Source organism: Spermophilus citellus (assembly GCF_964194105.1).
Source record: "Spermophilus citellus genome assembly, chromosome: 5".
In the NCBI taxonomy this organism is placed as follows: domain Eukaryota; kingdom Metazoa; phylum Chordata; class Mammalia; order Rodentia; family Sciuridae; genus Spermophilus; species Spermophilus citellus.
This window is the reverse complement of record NC_138186.1, coordinates 90,267,558-90,286,270: the sequence shown is the minus strand read 5'-3', so window position 1 is coordinate 90,286,270 and position 18,713 is coordinate 90,267,558. Positions and strand designations below refer to the sequence as shown.

At 35.7% G+C, this 18,713-nt stretch overlaps 1 protein-coding gene across 1 annotated transcript in view; it reads right to left on the bottom strand.

Annotated features, from left to right (window-relative positions):
* The window catches only part of BCKDHB (branched chain keto acid dehydrogenase E1 subunit beta), a 195,978-nt gene that overhangs the window by 54,692 nt on the left and 122,573 nt on the right, over window positions 1-18,713 (bottom strand). Inside the window, exon 9 of the mRNA XM_081295967.1 lies at window positions 1,969-2,055. Within this exon, the coding sequence (XP_081152093.1) occupies window positions 1,969-2,055 (87 nt within the window). The remainder of the gene's footprint in view (window positions 1-1,968; window positions 2,056-18,713) is intronic.

The following is an 18,713-nucleotide window of genomic DNA, read 5'->3' as shown; positions in this document are numbered from 1 at the left end:
CTCCCCTGTCTTTATAAAAAAGGGTAAGTCACAAGCACTCTGAATGATAAACACTTATCTGTAAAAGGAATACCGCGGGTTTAGATCAGTATCTTTCCAACTACAGACTGTGGACATCTGAAGATTTCTTGGGGGTCTAAGAGGATTGCATAGCATCTTTGTATGGTATAAATACGATTATATTCTGGATAATCTCACTGACAACCCCCAATATTGTCACTAGTTTCAATATATAATTTTGATATTTTATTTATGATTTTTGGTGTTAGCTGACTATGTTTAAACTCAATACACTGTTTCTCAAACAAGGATTCACTGATATATTCTTGGGGCTTGAGAGACATTTTTCCATAAACATGAGTCTACATATTATTCAAAACCAAGAGACACTAGATTAGATCATCATTCAAATCCTTTACAGTCTGAAAAATATATTATAGTCTATGGCAGCCTACCAATAATTTATGGAGATCAAATTTTAAAAGCATACTTAGAGAAAGCAAACTTCACGAGAGAAGTTATAATTTCTAATTCTAACTGTGTCCTCCTGGTTTTCCCTATACAATTATATGCAAATGAAACTTTAAATATAACAATAAGCAGTCAATGGCCAAAATCAAGCAGGGGTGTCAAAGTTTCTATTAGCAACCGTCCTTATGATTTTAAATGGTTCAATACACCACATCTTAACTAAGAGTCAGAAAATCTTTTTTTCTTTTTCCAGTTTTGCCTCTGGCTTGAAATAACATCTTGGTATTATAGTGATTTCATTCTTGCAACTCTCATTTTTTACAAATTCAGTATATAATGCTACTCAATGAATAAAGTATACATAAATACCAGTTACCTGTGGCATTTCAATAATATTAATTAGATAAACAGAAAAACACGTATCTACAATATACAAACGTTTGCTTTTCTTAATTTTTTCAGTGACTCTATATACTACAAAAGTAACAGTAAAATTTTTTGATTGAATGCAATTGTAGATAATTTTGAATTAGCTTTGGAAACATTTAGGCTTAAATTTGCTTAATCTAATTTAAAAATAAATGTAATTGTATAATTAGCACTTAAAAATATTTTACTGGTAAAAATCATTGTTAAAATCTTAAAAATAAATTCTTACCATTATTTGACTACCATAATTTCATATAAAGTTATTAATCCACACACTCTTAAAGGAATTCTCTACTTGTATCTTAAAAATTAAAACATGTTAAAACCAGTAAAGAGAAGTAAAATATTTACAAGCTGTAAGAAATTCTGAATTTAAAATGCATGTACTTCACATTGAAAATAATGTTTTTAGTTTAAAAAATCAGGGAAAATAAAACTCCTTTAAATTATGTTATGCATATCTATGATACAAATGTGAATAAAAGTTTTAAGTAAAAATCCTTCAAAGAGGTATATAGGGTATTTTTCTGATATGTTAAGGGAACATTTTAAAAAGGAATAAATTTTAAACCATTTCTAAAGCATTGCTGATAACAAAACAATTTAATTATTAAACTAATCAATTATTTCGTAGTTATTTACTGAAATTTAAATTACTGATTTCTGGTGGATTCACTTTTGGAAGGTGAAGGCTAAGAAAATCTAAGGTCAATTTCACAATCAATCCATTTCATAGCAACCTTAAGCTTTATTAAAAGAGAATTATCCGTTTGAAATTTAAAAGAGTTTTCTTGTTAACCCAGCAAATGTAATAGACATTACTTTATTAAACTCATTTCAAACTTTCTTCTTCCCATAAAGGATTTCTCCTTCTTATTTTTAAATTTAAAAATTATTTTCTAGAAGATGCAATTATACCATTAACTAAAGGACAGAACAGTAAGAATGAAAAATGTACACTTCTAAAAAGTGCACGTTTTTATATACGATGATAAGTAGTTCCTTTCCTTCTGGAATAAAGCACGTACCACTGCACGAATGTTAAAATCAGTGCCAACAAGTTACTACCTGAACTGTAGAGCTGATCTCTGACGCAAAGCCACCTGTCAAGGGAGCCTCATGACTGATTAGCAGCCGCCCTGTTTTGATCACAGACTGAAAGAGAAAAGGAAAACCTGATGTTGAAGCAAATGCACATTTAAAATATATATTCGTAGTTTTAGTTCAGTAATGACATTAAATTTAAATTCAATAAATAATATAAAAATCAGTCAGTCAATTTTGTCTCTAATTTAAAGTTACAACTCTCTTTTGACTGGATAATCTTCAGATTTTTGTACTGTTAAAAAAATTTTCAGTATAGCTTATAATCCTAGTACAAAAAAATTGAGATTTGTAATTGTATATAGTAAGCAATTTAAAAATACATGTCTATTATAGGATATTTTGTGTTACAAGTGCAATAACTATTCCAGGTTTTCATATCTTAGTATCAATTATTTTTCTTCACATGACCTTAAGAATAAAAGTAATATGTGGTGGCATATATTTGCATATAGATAACAAGAGTGTTGGGATATATTATGTGGATAAGCAAAACGCGAAAATAGCATAAAAAACTTGGAGCAAAGGAAAAAGTCTAATAAGATATTCATAAAAACAGCAATAAGAAATTACTACAAAAGTAAAAAGGTTTGACTCTCTTCATTAACGTGCAATAAAATCTGCTTAATGGCCACAGTTCCAATTAACATGAAAAAAGTCCCACAGTTCCAATGTAACATTAAAAAGGTCACAAAAAATAAGGATATATTCTTAGTTGTTCAATGTGGTTACTCACACTGTGCACCATATACTCTGTACAATAATAAATCAAAAAGTATAGCTATGATATCACCAGCAGCATGCCAGCTGTGTTGTGAGGGAAACTATTGACACTAACAAAAAGTTACTGCTTAAAATACACTGAACAATTACCATATTACCACAAAGAAGTGGTGATTTTATCTCTAGACTTCAGACAATTTGTTATCACCTTTTTTAAAATCACTGCTATTATTTTGTGAATGTGAAATGAAATCTTCCAAGCAAAACTGTGTCTAAAATAAAAGATTTCATTCATTCTAGGCAATTATAGTTTAGAAGTCAGAATATGCAGCAGTTTCATCCAGCAGATGTTAAACCCCAAGATATGGCCAATAATCATGACAAAAATAAGTTACCGTGTCTACTAAGTATATAGTGACTGAGGAACATAAAATTTTATGAACACCTTAATGAATATCACCCCACGTCCAATGAAATACTAACCTTGGAGTATTGGTATTTAGCTTTTTATGACTGAATAATTATCCCATTTGTAAAAGTCACAAATTAAATCTTAACATACGGACTTGGATAGAAATACTCCACATCAAGAAAAAAAACGTGTCTTCAAAGCATTGTCTGAAAGATGTTCTGCCTTTAAGATTAATCAATTTTAAAACAACAGATTTGACAATCAACTTTATTAAAGTTCTGAAACTGAGAACTCTGACAACATAAAAGGATGATGTGGCCAACATCCATCTAAATGTTACATCTTAAATTTCTTGCAGGTAGAAATAAGAAACTTCTATAAAAATGCAGCTCTTACCCTAAAAGCCCACACAATGAACTGGTCCTTTTTACCTAAGCTCAGGCATATCCAAGATCAAATGACACCATTTAGAAAGACTCCTGAACATCAACAAGCAACCCACAGCCTCTAGAGTGAAGCTAAGCATAGATGCCCCAGGACAACAGCTTCCTGAGTTTGGGATTCATGCAACATGACATAAGTACATAGATGGTATCTGGGACCTGAGTGTCCTTCAGCAAGGAAATGGCTAAGGAGACCGGAGACCAAGACACATCAAAGCAGTGGAGTATTATGTGGTCATGAAAAAGAGTGAGGATGTGGAGAGATGCCCCTAATTAATAAGTCAACTGGTAAAATAAGAAGTTACAGGTCAACATAATCTCCTTTTGTAAAAAAAAAAAATCACAACAATGGAGACACTAAGAAACACATCTTTTCCACATGTATACTGAGCCTACATGTATAAATATCTACAACATTTCATTCCAAATTATTCAAAATGGTATCTACTGAGGAATGATAGTGGCAGATGAGTGCAAAAGAGCCATTTCACTTTTTACTTTATGTATTTTTAGGTTATTAAAAGTATTCTCAGTAAGTGTAAAATTTTTTTAAAAAGAAAGTCTTTGAATTAATATTTAAGGTAACAAATATATGTGACATTAGTCATAATCATATCAAGAAAAAGAATGATTTTTTTAAAAATAATAATCCTTTAAGATGAGCTTCAGAAACAAGGAAATCCTAATGTCCCAGACTCCAGCACTAAAAACCCAGGGAGCCAGTCTTCCCCTTCTGCTCTCTTTGTGATCTGCTACACGTCAGGATCATAAACAGCTCCCCATGTCCAGAAATTTCTAAAACACCGAGAACTAGAAGGAAAGAAGAAACACAAAGCAGTCACACTTTGAATTCTTGAAAATCACCACCATACACAAACAAGTGAAAGGGACAGTGTGTGAGAAGCGAAGCGCCAGAAGTGATTACGATCATCAATGACTGTCACAGAGACTGCTCTGTGCCCTGGTCGATGCTCAGCAGTTTCTATTCACTGTTTCTTTTAAACTGGAAAGCACTTAAGTTTCGTTTTTCTTCTTAAAAATAATTTCCATTATCTGAAAAGTATTAAAATTTATAAAATAAAATTTATTTTATAAAGAAATATTGGGTCAACATTTTCAAAATGCTAACATTTAGAAGTAACACTGGTTATTTTCAGTCATACTCTCAAATTAGCATAAGTTGAACTGCCTGAAGAGTTCTCTAATTCTGCCTGTTCAATGTAATAAAAATTCTGCTTGATATATGTTTATCATTCTTAAATTTAATTCACTAAAATTCCTAAAGATTGATTTTCTGCACTGTTATGGAAATTAACTCTTTATTAATATTGAGACCATTACACATTTATAAAACCAAAAAGAATATTACTCTCTCAATTAATCTTTGTGATTCAATTAGATGTTCTGATTAGGTATTTTTGTCAACTATTAACAGATTTTTAATCTTTATACATCTAGGTAAAATAATGCCTAACTGCCAGGAAATTTTTCTAACCAAATTTAGTAATTTGATGTACTTAGTAAAAATTAATATGGTGTTTTACAATGGAAATTGCCATTAACTTTTTTAAAATAAATAACTATAGATATAAAGATTATAATATTTTAAAGTTCATTTTCTTTGGAAGACAATTTTTTTTTAAAGTTTTCAGGTTTTCTTCTGAGATACATGTATTTCTCCACTTGAAAAAGAAATTAAAAGTGTTTAAATAACTTTTCAATATGGAAGTTGAACCCATCAAAGCCAGGAAAGATCACATAAGACTGGATTTTCCAATATCTGCTTCTCCAACTTTTTACCACTAAGAACTGCTCCTGGACTCTGGCCTACAGCAGATGGAGCACCAATGAACTAGAGGTGACAAATGGCATCAGGAAAGTTAAACCAATTAAAGATTAGGACTGTGAGTAACTGGTCACTATGACTTCTACCCCAACACAAAAAGACTTTGTTCCCTGGAGGGGCTTTGAAGATCTGTCAAGAAAACTTTCCAGTTCTGAAAGGTTAGGAGTTTTCTCAACATCTCAAGCAGTCATCTTTTCCATCGAGCATCCGTAGCATCCTAACACAAGGGAAGCAAACAAAACCCCAACACTGACCACAGAACTCCAACTCTGTCAACAACAGGCGTGGCATGGCACCCCCTGCTGGTGGAACACGAAAGACAGCTAGCACCTCACTTGGCCAGTCCAGGATTTCCCCTGTTGTCTGTTTTCTACATTCATGTCTTCATTCATAGAGGTAAATACAAGCTACCTGTGCAGGTTATCCAATATAACACTATGAGCATGGTAGGCACTTGAGAGAATTAATCAGAACAAAATCTATTACGTTAAATTACTTAACTGTATGATCGATCCATGGCATTGTTTAAAAATTATTTATGCTATTACTTTCTTGGCAAAATCTGTTCTGTCGTTGTTGTTTGTTTTGGTTTGGTCTTTGAGTTTATTTTTATTGTTACGAAATATTTTTAAGATAATACAAAACCATATTTCAGCACATCACAGAACAATTTAATTATGAAATAAGACTCCAAACTAATGACACATTAATGTAATTTTTTTCTGTTTTAAATCTAAATTTATTTTTAACTAATAAGTAAAAACATAAAAACCATACACATTTATGGGTACTGTGTGATATTTCAGTACATGTATGCTAATATAGCTTTAACAGTGAGATACCTGTGGTTATACAGAGCTAAGTTGTACTCCGTTCAAATGACTGCACAGACTTTGGCTGCCCAAACGTTGGACATATGTTTTAGTGAATGCAGCCTTTAAAGGTTTTAACACAATCCAACCAGGAAAACTATTAAGCTGTCATCTCAGGAGAAAATGATACAGACAGGCAGACCATTAGGTTTGCATATGACTGATAGTGTAACAGTGACATTCAAAAAGCAGTGTATGTATTATTTCTTACTCAAAATCTACAACAAGATTTTCTCCCTACAGATAATTTAATTTTATCATCCTGAGTTCACCAGCCTATTCTGACTCCTGATAAGATAAAGTAAGAAAATAACACTTTGGATATCTAAATGTAAAGCTAATAAAAAGCAAATGAAACATCAAAGCTGGCCTTTACCAGTTTCTGAGGAATGTCAAATATACATTTAAGCACGACAAAGGATAAAATCTAAACACATACATTTCATTAATCGAGAACATATTAATCAGTAATGCTACAAGATATTGTTGAGTTTCAAATATCAACACAAATGAATTAGATAAAATTTTGAGCATTTTCATGTTTAGTAGCCAAATGCATCTGACAAGTTAGCCAGAAAAACCTCACAATTAATCACAGGCTAACCAATGCGTTCATAACTGCCCCGTAACCACTATTAAACAGCATGGCCTGCACACATGACTGGATCACTGGCTGAGACTCCACTGGAGAAATATCAGTGCTAAAGAACAGCCATGAGCTCCAGAAAAAGTCCTGAAAAGTCCATTTTGGCAAGGATGTTAGTGATGGGGTTACAGATATTTTAATATTGTAGGAAAGTGTAAACTGAGAAAAACTCAATCCTCAGGGCTTTCTCACTCATGTGGAAAAAGTATGTAAAGGAGCAAGCAGAACACAATGAGAACTGAAAGCCAAGAGCGGAACAAATACACAAGTAACACTGACCCCCAAAATGAAACATTTGGGAACATTTGAAACATGCTCATTGGTTGATTCTTTACTTTGTTATCATGGTTAAAATACCGAAGAACTTAAGAAAATCCACTTTGACAAAGTAAAAAATAGTCATCTCTCTGAAAGCTACTTCAAAATACTTGAGATCAACACGCTCGTGCCAATCAACCTCACCTCTCCAGCTGGTGTTCTAAATAGTCCCTCGACACTCCAGACGTGCCAGGTCCCTGGCTACTCCATGAATATGACCCACATTTTCCCTCCGTTGACTTCCTTCCCCAAATTAGCAGACATTCTATCCTTCCCTCAAGACCATCTCGTACAACCCCCTTCTTCCTACACATCCCCAACGAGCTGGGTTTTCCCTTATATTAAAAGCCCCAGTATAGTTCCCTCTTTTTCTTATCAGATTCTTGACATTTCCTAAGAGACCTCAAGGTAGCTGAGGATGCAAGGATGTTCTGTGACACCTTAAACCAGGGTACAAGGGCAAGGCTCACAGAACAGGGTCAGGTAGCACACACTGCTGTACCTCTCTTAAGAGCACATGGGAATTACTGTCCAGGATATCTGTGTGTAGATGTGCTTTACCACGCCCTCCAGCCATACCCCAAAGTCAAGTTAGAAGACCGTGTTATGTTTCAATTACAGAATATAGCATACGACATATGTATTTAATTGAGTCAATTATACTCATTTTATTGTTATTTTTGGACAAGATGTTACATGTATTATTCAACAATAAGCGATTGAAAAAGTACCTACGCTCTTTTGTTTTTGTGGTCCTGGGAATAGAACCTAGAGCCTTCTGTGTGCTAGGCAAGCGCTCTACCACTGAGCCATATCCCCAGTCCAGCATTGTTTTTTGTTTGTTTCTTATTTGGGGGTGATATTCTGTCCCTAGCCAAAGTATGTAATATATAGTTGTGTATGTGGATGCTTAACAAATGTGGTTTATATTGACTGAGAAGGGAGGAGGAGAAGGAAGAGGAAGAAGAGGAGGAGGAAGAGGAGGAGGAAGAAGAGAAGGAGAAGGAGGAGGAGAAGGAGGAGGAGGAGGAGGAAGAGGAGGAGTCCTTGGCAGGAGCACTTCGGGACACAGTGAGCTAGGTGAACCACTCTCTAGCCTCCAAGTGTAAGATGCCTTTAATTCCCTGGGGGGCACCAACAATGCTCCAAAGGGAAATAAAACAGAAGTCCTATAATCTAAGCTCCAGTCCTTTGTCTGAATCTGACAAAAGGACCACCATGGGCTAACACTTCACAACAATTTTCAAAAGTTTGATTTCTTTTTTTTTTTTTTTTTTTTTGGCACCAGAGATTGAACATAGGGGTGCTCAAATACTGAGTCACATGCCCAGCCCTTTTTATTTTTTTATTTTGAGAAAGGGTCTCACTAAGTTGCTTAGGTCCTCACTGGGTTGCTGAGGCTGGCTGTGAACTTTCGAACCTCCTGCCTCAGCCTCCCAAATTGCTGGCATTATTGGCATGCATGCAGCATGTTTCTGTTTTTAGGTATCTTTTAAAAAATGCACGATTGTAGTAAATCCATGAGCATAGGGTTAGTACAAAACATAAATTTTCTTTTCCTATTGACAAAAGGTCACCATGATGTTAAAAATTTGGTACTGGAATAATGAACATTAATTAGATTTATAGTTAGGCATGGGTAAATATGTAAATGAATTTTTTTTACGTTTTTGTTTTGTTTATCTGCCTTCTAAGTTTAAACATCAAAAAATAATCACCACCTCTAGATGATTTCATCATTTTTCTCTGCCAGAACAATTTTTCAAAGATTGAAGTAGCAACTTAAGTTCTTTTCGTTCTACATTCTTATTGGCAAGGTCTAAAAATATATTTCCATAAACTCGTACCCACTCTCCACCTTAGCTCAATCCGTCTCTTTCGATGAACACAGGAAATTATGGCATGCCATTTAGATAATAAGTCTGTTGGCTCTAAAGTCAGGGAATTTTAGGAAACTGTTAATAAGGGCTATTAAAAGGCCAAGTTGCACTTCTGAAGCACAGTCAGGCTGTTGTGTTGTACCATCTTCTTTTCTTAGAACCACCTGGCTCTTCTGGTTTGTTGTTGTTGTTGTTGTTGTTTGGTTTTTTGGGTTTTTTTGAATTGGTAATGGCAGAAAGCATTTGGAAGTACCACATACCTGAAGCCTTACACTAAGTGTGCTGCTACTCTTCTCATAAATGAAGAAGTGGGAGTGCAAGACTCAACAGCTACTACACAGTACTGGTTAAACTTAGAACCTGACTGAACAGTAAAGATCACTGTCAGTATCATTTCATGATGTTTATTATTCATTAATTCAGGCAGCTTTATCTCACTGAGGATACATTCCCTTGTTACCATGGTTTCCCCTATGTATTGTGCCTACTTTGGCATTCAGGTTATGATTATAGGCTGACTGAAAAACCAGCATGGAGAGTTTTGTGATTGTTTGACCATTTCAACAATTGAAACCAGTTCCGTAGTTATTGTACAACCATCCCCCTTCATCTCCAGTACGTTTTCATCTTCCCCAGCTGACACTGTGAGGTCCTTAAACAATAACTCCTCATTCCCCCTTCTTCAACCTCCTGGCTCAAGTGTATTTTCTGTCTGTGTTTGACTACTCAAGGAACTTGATGTAATGGAATCATATAATACATGTTCTTTTGTGACTGGTCTATTTCACTTTCTATGATGTTTTCAAGGTTCATCCATGTTGCAGCATTGGTCACAATTACCCCTCTTTAAGGTTGAATGATATCCTGTTGTATGTGTATATCACATTTTGTTGATCCACTTATGTGCCAATGGACTCTTGGGTTCCTGTCGCCTTTTGGTTAATGCAAAGAATCTTCTATGGACATAGGGGTACACATAGCTGCTGGAGTCCCTGCTTTCACTGTTTTGGGTTGTATACCTAGAAATGGTATTGCTGAGTCATACCATAATCCTGTGACTATACTATTTTACATACCTTTCAACAGTGCAAAAGAGTTCCAATTTTCCACATTTTTCCCAACATTTGTTATTTTTTGTGTTTTTGACAATAGCCATCCTAATGAATATGAGAAGTTGAACATCCCAATAATTACAGATGTTAAACATTCAACAACTTTTCTTTTTTCTTTTCATCTTGACATATTTTTTTAATGTTTGGCTAAATATTTATCAATGAACACTTTCTTTGAATGCAGAGGTGGGACCACCACTCTGAAATGACTATTTTTTAAAATTTGTTTTACTTAGTTATACATGACAGTACAATGATGTTGACATATCATACATTTGAATAAGATGGGGTATAATTTCTCATTTTTCTGAGAGTACAGGTTGCAGAATCACATTGGTCATGCAGTCACGTATATACATACTGCAATAATAAAGTCTATTTTATTCTGCTGTCCTTCCTTTCCCCCCTTCCCCTCCCCTCCCCTCCCATCACTTCAACAACTTTTCAAGTGAGTACTGCTCATTTGTATATCTTCTTTGGAGAAATGTCTATTAAAGTCCTTTGCCCATTTTTTTCATCAGCCTACTTGATCTTTTACTGTTGATACAGATAGTGCTTTAAAAGAGCTTCATATAATGAATTTCTTAAACAAGTCTTTTAGAATTGAAAATAAAATTTTTTCAGAATATCATATTCCATACGGAAAAATAGATAACCAAAATCTCAATTGGAGGAGGGGGGCAGATAGGAAGGGCAGCAGAATACAACAGACACTAGTATGGCAGTATGTATAAAAGTGGCTGTATAATCAAAGTGATCCTGCAATCTGTACACGTGGAAAAATAAGAATTCATACCCCATTTGAATCAAACGTATGATATGTCAAGATCATTGTAATGTTTTGAGCAACGAATAAAAAAAAAATCTCAATTGTTCACCATTTCCCTTCCTTAAGAGCATCATATTCTGGTTTCTTCACCATCCCCCACTTTAAAACCAACACAAGGAAAATATTTCCTAACATTCCCATCATAATAGAGTCTTTCCCAGATTAACTATCCAGGATAGGACTCTTCTCCTGAAAGGTTTCCAATGATGACATTTGAACAGTAGTGGTACCTGCAGTCCTCTGCCCTGGGCAACAATGCAGTCTAAGCCACACAGTATGGAGCCCTCTGAGCCTCAGCTCTGTGCTCTACATGTTGCCACCCATTAGGAGATGAACAATGCCAACTAAAAAGCCTTGGGACATTAGTATAAACCAGAAGACCACTTTCATCATCCTCTTTTAAAATATATAAAATTTCTCAGTAAACTTTTAATGTAGAAATTTCAAAAGTCACCAGTTCATATAAAAAACAATGTCTTGCAGCTGGGCACAGTGGTGCACACCTGTAATCCCAGTGGCTCAGGAGGCTGAGGCAGGAGAATCATAAGTTCAAAGCCAGCAACTCAGGGAGACCATGTCTCTAAATAAAATACAAAATAGGAATGGAGATGTGGCTCAGTAGTTGAGTGCCCTTGAGTTCAATCTCCAGAACCAAAAAAAAAAAAAAAAAAAAAAAAAGTTTTTGCGCCACTCACACGAGTTAATACTGGGGAAAAAATGATGAATTAACTCAGGTCCCTAAAAGGTTATAATTTGAGTTGCCACAATGCCCTAGAGCAAAGCATTACCAAAAAAAAAAAAAAAAGAAAGAAAAACATTTAAAGACTGTGTTTAATAATAATAATTTTAAAAAAGGTCAAGTGTTGGTTTTAAAAATCAAGTTATATGTTAAAAGTAAATTGTTTTAGCATTTGAAATTTCAACTCCTTTGTCCTTTTCTCAAGTAATATTGAAAAAATAAACATTTCTCCTCTTAAAACAAATAACAATTACTAATAACTTCTCCTTTGTAATTCATAGGTCTCCATTTGGCAAACTTTTCTCAAGTGTTGACAACGGGGGAAACGCTACGTCTGGCCTCCATAGGAGTACTAACAGGCAGACATTGACATCATTCCTCGCACTCCCAGCTTAACATGAATAATAAGAAAGTGCCCCTAACTAAAACCAAGATTGTCAGCCAGTTACATTTTACACTGCTGTTTTAAGCACGTATCAAGGGTACAATTTTCCCTAAAGCCAGCTGGTTGTCTACCAAGGTAATACTTCTCCAAGGAATGATCAAAAGTATAAACACAGCTACACTTTTGAATCACCATGGATAAATGGTTTTATTTCCTAAAACCTAGTCCAATTTTGTTAGAATAAATGGATTTTTACTCCATTACAAAACAGAAATCATGTGTAGCTCATAACGCACGGGCAAGGCTAAAAATCTTTTAGGTCTTTTTTGGATGTGACTCAAAAGAATATTATAGTGAAACCTAAGAATGTTTCAGCAAAATTTACACATCGAGTGTACATAACTAAGATAGTACAGAAAGAAAGTGCATAATTTCATACTTTCACTAAAACCAAGATCATTGAGGGAAATTATTTATGTGGCAGGTGAATTCAAGAAAAGAATCCCTGTAACAGAACTAGTAATATCCACAAAACGCTCCTTCATTATTTGATAAAATGAAGGTTAAAAAAGCACAGAAATCTCAAGATCAAGAATTATAGTATCAAGCTGGGCACGATAGAGTACACCTGTAATTGTCCTGTAATTCCGGGGGCTCAGGAGGCTGAGGCAGGAGGACCATGAGTTCAAAGCCAGCCTCAGCAAAATTGAGGCACTAAGCAACTCAGCGAGACTCTGTCTCTAAATAAAATACAAAACAGGAATGGAGATGTGGCTCAATGGCCAAGTGACCTTGGGTTCAATCCCTGGAACACCCCCCCTTAAAAAATAAGAATTATAATATCAAATTTCATTGCTATAAGAATAGTAGTGAGAAAATAAAAAATAGTTGTCCAGAAAAATGATTCCATTTTTAAAAATCAATTTATATCTAGATTTAAGTTCTTTTGTTTTTCTCAGGGGAAAAAGTCTGAAGTGTTATTTCCTTGAAAACCACAAAAACATCGACAATCCATTCCTATTTGATTTACAGTTCTTTATTCTGCAATGCCTTTATCTTGTTTGTTTTTGTGGTTTTCAAGGAAATAACACTTGGGGATGGAACCCAAGCACACCAGGGCAAATGCTTCGCCCTGAGCTACATCCCCAGCCCTGTTCCACAATGTAGGTACAAGGACTAACAGAGTAAAATGATTCTGTCCATTACACCATAGAAAGTGAACCTAAAAGTGAGAAACCTGTATTAGGTGGGATAATGAAAATGTCTCCTTTTTACCTTGAGAAGTGGTTCAGAAAATTTTGCACTCACTGACTTACTTTATCATAAGAAGTTTGTTACTCTGCTATATCCTTTATAAATAGAATAATTACTATGAGAAGATACTATTGCTAGTAGAATTAGCAAATGTTCTATCACTAATAATTTGTTATGATTTATCATTATTTATAGCTTATGATATATTTATAATTTTTTAAATAAGAATGAAGTGGTGCTTTATCCATTAAAGTCACAAAGTAATTTAAATTTAAATTCTGGCAACGGTATAGTAAAGCCTTCATTGAATTGCCACAGGTAACATGAACTGGCATAACTCTTGAGAAATATTATGGAAATATATTTATCCAAAGCTACTAGATGTTCAGATCCCTGGAAGATGCAATTCCAGTTCTGAGACACATTATTCTTAGGGAAAAAAAACAAAAGATACAAAATAATGAATTCCTGGCTTAAAATAGTCATGTGTTAGTGTTTTTATCTGTCAACTGGGTGTTTTTTTTTTTTTTTTTAAGGAGTTCAAAAAATTTAAGAAATTCTGTTTTAGAGCCAGGGCCACAAACTAAAAACCCAAATATCATTGGGGTCAATGAGCAAATTCCATTCAAAAGGACAAAACATTTTAGAAACTTTAATTTGAATGTCTTTCACAGCTACAATAGGTTGCACCCTGCTTCGATAGCTGTGTTTCAACCACCTAACCTCGGCAGGCCCGAGTCTGTGACAAGAAGCAGGTAGAAGGCTGGGCATAAAGGAGGTCTTACCTGCAAAGCAGAGCTCCTAAACTGGGGGATAGGCTAGGAGGTGCACCATCTACCCTCTACCCTTTAGCTGGGAACAGGGAACAGAATCCGAGTGAATCTCTGTTACCTGGCTACTACCAAAGGAGTCTGGACAAAATATATCACCCTACTCAGATGAGTGAAGGAATCAAATTGGAAAATGCTGAAGATTGGCCTGCTCATTCAGAGGAAAAAGCAAGCTTATAAGAATGATCTACTTAAAATCCAGGAGAAAGTGTTAAGCAACCATTGAATTCTCAATAGAAAATAAGATGTAACCTCTAAGAAACAGGAATAAAGATTCTAAGATAATGGTAAAGCTGGGTGACAAAGGACTTAGATGAGATCTGAGAGTCTCACATAGGGCTAAAACATTCTACCATGTTACCTTTACACTAAACTAAAAAGCAAAATGGTGATAGGGCCATGTCTTGTTACTGTAGAAACTTCCCTTATTACTCTCTGCTAATCCCGTATACTGTTCCACATTCACCAGCTTCCAAAGATATTTGCTGAATGAATGAGTGGGGATAACTCAGCCTACAATGCAAATACTAGAAAACTCCTAGGCAAGGTAAGAGGTTTCTTTTCTCCTTCCTTGGCCACAGGAGGAGGGTAGGAGGCCTTCCCCTAGTTCCCCACCAGTCCCTATGACAGCCCAGGATACTGCTGGGGAAGCACGGGCAGGTTTGCCTTCTCCTCTCCTTTCATTTCCCTTTCCCAGTGTCCACCTGGGTCCTGCTATTGCCACAGATGGGCATGGAACCAAGAGGAGCAAGAAGGAAGGAGAGGAGGTTCCTCTTCCCAGTCTGACAGCAACTTAAAGGATGTGGTACACAAATTAGAGAGTGCCTGAAAATAGCTTTCCCTTAGCAAGGTAACAAAACAAATGCTTCAAAGCTAGGAGAAGTAATCTAAATAACTGAGGCAATAACAAATGTTGTGTAATATGGACAACCAGAGAATGCAGTATATGACTTAAGGGGTCAAACTCATTTTTTTTTTTTAACACTTTGAAAGCCAAGTAAAACATGTCTCCAGGGTGGACTCTCTCCAAGAGTTTACAACCTAATGTTTAAGAAAACATTTTTCTGGCAAAATGATTTTTTTTCAAATATCAAAATGCACTTTCCACCATGTTATCTTTACCCACAAAATTATACACTGAATTAGGCAGACTTCCATTCTGGTCTTCCCCAATATCATGTGTATATTTACCAGTACAAACACCCATTTTGTTGGAAAGTTACATTTAACAGATCATACCCAGTGTTTCCAAAGACAGATATTTGAGCCAGTGCTTCACCACATTTCTAAAACCCAGAAAAACAGTGAGCTATCCAAGATAATGTGTAACTTGAAATGTTCAGTAGTCCTGCTGTATGTTCCCAAATGACATCACAAGTGGATAAGTTTGGCATTTAGAATTTTAAACGTGCATGAAAAAGCATTCTATAGTTGAAACTTTTCCATGAAACACACTTGGTAAAATTACTGTATTTTTGAAGAAGCCTTGGATGTCTCTACTAGGAAACATCCAGTTAGAAGTGAAAAGCAATCTCAGGTTTCAATTATTTGTCTTCCTCGGGGGAGAAATACTGCTTCACAAATATTCACAACAGATCAGAAGCATCTTTATTGATTAAAAGATATTTTAATAATTCTATCATTTTTTCTACAAATATTACATAAAAGAAAACATAAGGATTTTTTTCTGTTTTATTTTTCTCTCTCTCGTTATTTTATTTTATTTTGTTGTTGTTGTTGTTGTTGGTACCAGGGATTAAACCCAAGGGCACTTGACCATTGAGCCACATCCCCAGTCCTTTCTATTTTGAGACAGGGTCTGGCTAAGTTGCTTAGGGCCTCGCTAAGATGCCGAGGCTGGCTTTGAACTTGTAATCCTCCTGCTTCAGCTTCCCAAACCACTGGGATTACCGGCAACAATTTTCTATTACCACACACAAACAACACTACCACCACTAGTTTGTAGTAAATTGCTAATTTGGGCCAGCAGTGTTGGGAGGGGCCAGACCACTGGTGGTGAGGAGAGTAATGACCAAAGCCATTATGTCTGTCTCAGCCTCAAGGTCTGAACAGGTATGAAGAGGAAGTAAAAACATCATGGCCAATGTTTTAAAATAGATGAAAATAATCAGGTTTATTCCAGGTCCCACACCAAAAGGGGGCTGGAAAACCCAAAGAGCCAAATCATGATGACAGAACCATAAGGTTCTCCTCCCAGAGTCCTGCTGTGGGTTTAGTGTGGGTATCATCACCACTGTGTCCTCCTTCCAGGGGACACCAACCCCAACACATCTGAACTATACTAAAAAGTGAACTTCAGATTTGGTTTCGGCATTTATTCATTGTTGTGGTTTGGATATGAGGCATATCTCCCAAAACATCACATATTGTTAATGCAAGAATGTTCAGAGGCGAAATGATCGGATTATGAGAGCTATAACCTAATTGGTTCCTTCCAGCATGAACGTTCTGGGTGGTAACTGAAGGGAGTTGGGCTATGGTTGGAGGAAGTGGGTCACTGGGGGAGTGCCCTGGTGAGGTAGATCTTCCCTGCGGCCCCTTTCCCACTTTCCTGACCCTGCCATGAGTTCAGCATAATTCATCTGCTGGGACCTTCTGCCATGATGTGCCACCTCACTTTGGGCCCAGAACAATGGAGTCTGTCATCTATAGACGGAGATCTCTAAAACCACAAGCCCCAAATAATCCTGTACTCCTCTGAGTTGTTCTTGTCGGGTATTTGGTCACAGCAATGCAAAAGCTGGCTAAAATACCCATAAGTTTATTTCTGTTAAGTCTACAAATAGATGATTTTGAATCTATTATATGCTGCCCCTTTAGCTCTGACAGTGATGAATGTCAAGATTATTTCCAATGAATTAAAAGAAACATACCAAGGTTTTGTTATCCTTTTGGCTATTTGGACTCCTAAATAACTCACAAGAAAATGGTTCATCAATCTCTGTCTTAAAGAAAGATGATTATTTCTCAGACCTACTATTAAAATAGCCTGGCTCACAAAGACGTGTTGCTGTGTTTATAAACACCTTTTTCCACATTCTTTTAGCCAAGCTATTTAAACTTCATGTACTGGAAACCACAGCTTCAAGTGTAACCAGGAAGCCTCTGTCAGGGTGGGATCTTAACATAACCTTCAATATTATTGCTCCCCAGTCCTACCACTCCGCGATGCTGAGCATATCACTTTACACCAGGACAGCCAACCATAATTCCAAATCGGAATCTCACTGGCTCTGCATGACTGACACTGAAACCATAATATTGTCACTGGCCTGGAGCAGTAGTAAGTTGCCCTGCTCACTGAGCGAGGCAGTGGGGAGGAACTGGTGGCTGGATACAAGACAGTCGAGGTATTAATCTTCGAATTCTCAGTAAGCTTCAGCCATCAAGAGTTCTGTATCCCTTCTGGAGTATGTCGAACGTTAGCTCTTTGAACAAAATTCAGTGGTGAGACTGGTAATATTAACAGCCAAGTTTTAGCAGCATAAATCACAATAGCCAAGTATGGAACCAGCCTAGGTATCCATCGACAGATGAATGGATATAGAAAATGTGGTAATACTCAATAGAGTTTTGTTAAGACATAAAGAAGAATGTAAGTATGTCATTTGCAGGAAAAGAGATGAAACTGGAGAACAGCATGTTAAGTGAGGTAAACCAGGCTCACAAAGTCAAAGTTCATATGTTTTTTTTTTTTTCATATGTGGAAGCCAAAGAGTAAAAAGGAAGAAAAGGATTTTATGAAAACAGAAGAGAGACCAGTAAAGCAAAGGATGGGGATCAGGAAGAGGGAGGCAAGAAGAAGAACAAGTAGTGAGGAACAAAAGTGACCAAATTATATTGTATTAAGGATATACAAATACATCACAATGAATACCAACATTATGTATAATTAAAATACACTAATAATTTGTTTTAAATCTACCATACCTTCAATACTGAATTGTTTAAGCCCTATTTTTAAAATCTTCGAGATAAGTCAATCAGAAAACAAGACAAGGGAACTGGCATCTATTTTTAAATAATCATTTTTTAGATAGAGAACTCTAAAGAGAAGTCCAATTCTTAAAGAGTGTTCCCTATATATATTTCCATCTTTTAAGATGCATGTATTGATTTTTAAATAAAGAAATACACAGAGTGAAATGCACATAGCTGGAGGGGGTAAAAAAGGACTTGAATTAAAAAATAAAATAAAGCTTCTCTATTTACCAACTGTGTGGCTTAAGGTAAGTAAATTAACTTCTCTAGGCCTAGGCTTTCATCTGTAAAATGGGGATAGTGTCACCTACTTTAAGTTGCCTTGAGAACCACTTCTTCCATACAGGATATGTCTCGCACCTAGAAAGTACATGATAAGTGGTAGCCACTGACATGTTATTATCATGATCGTCATTAT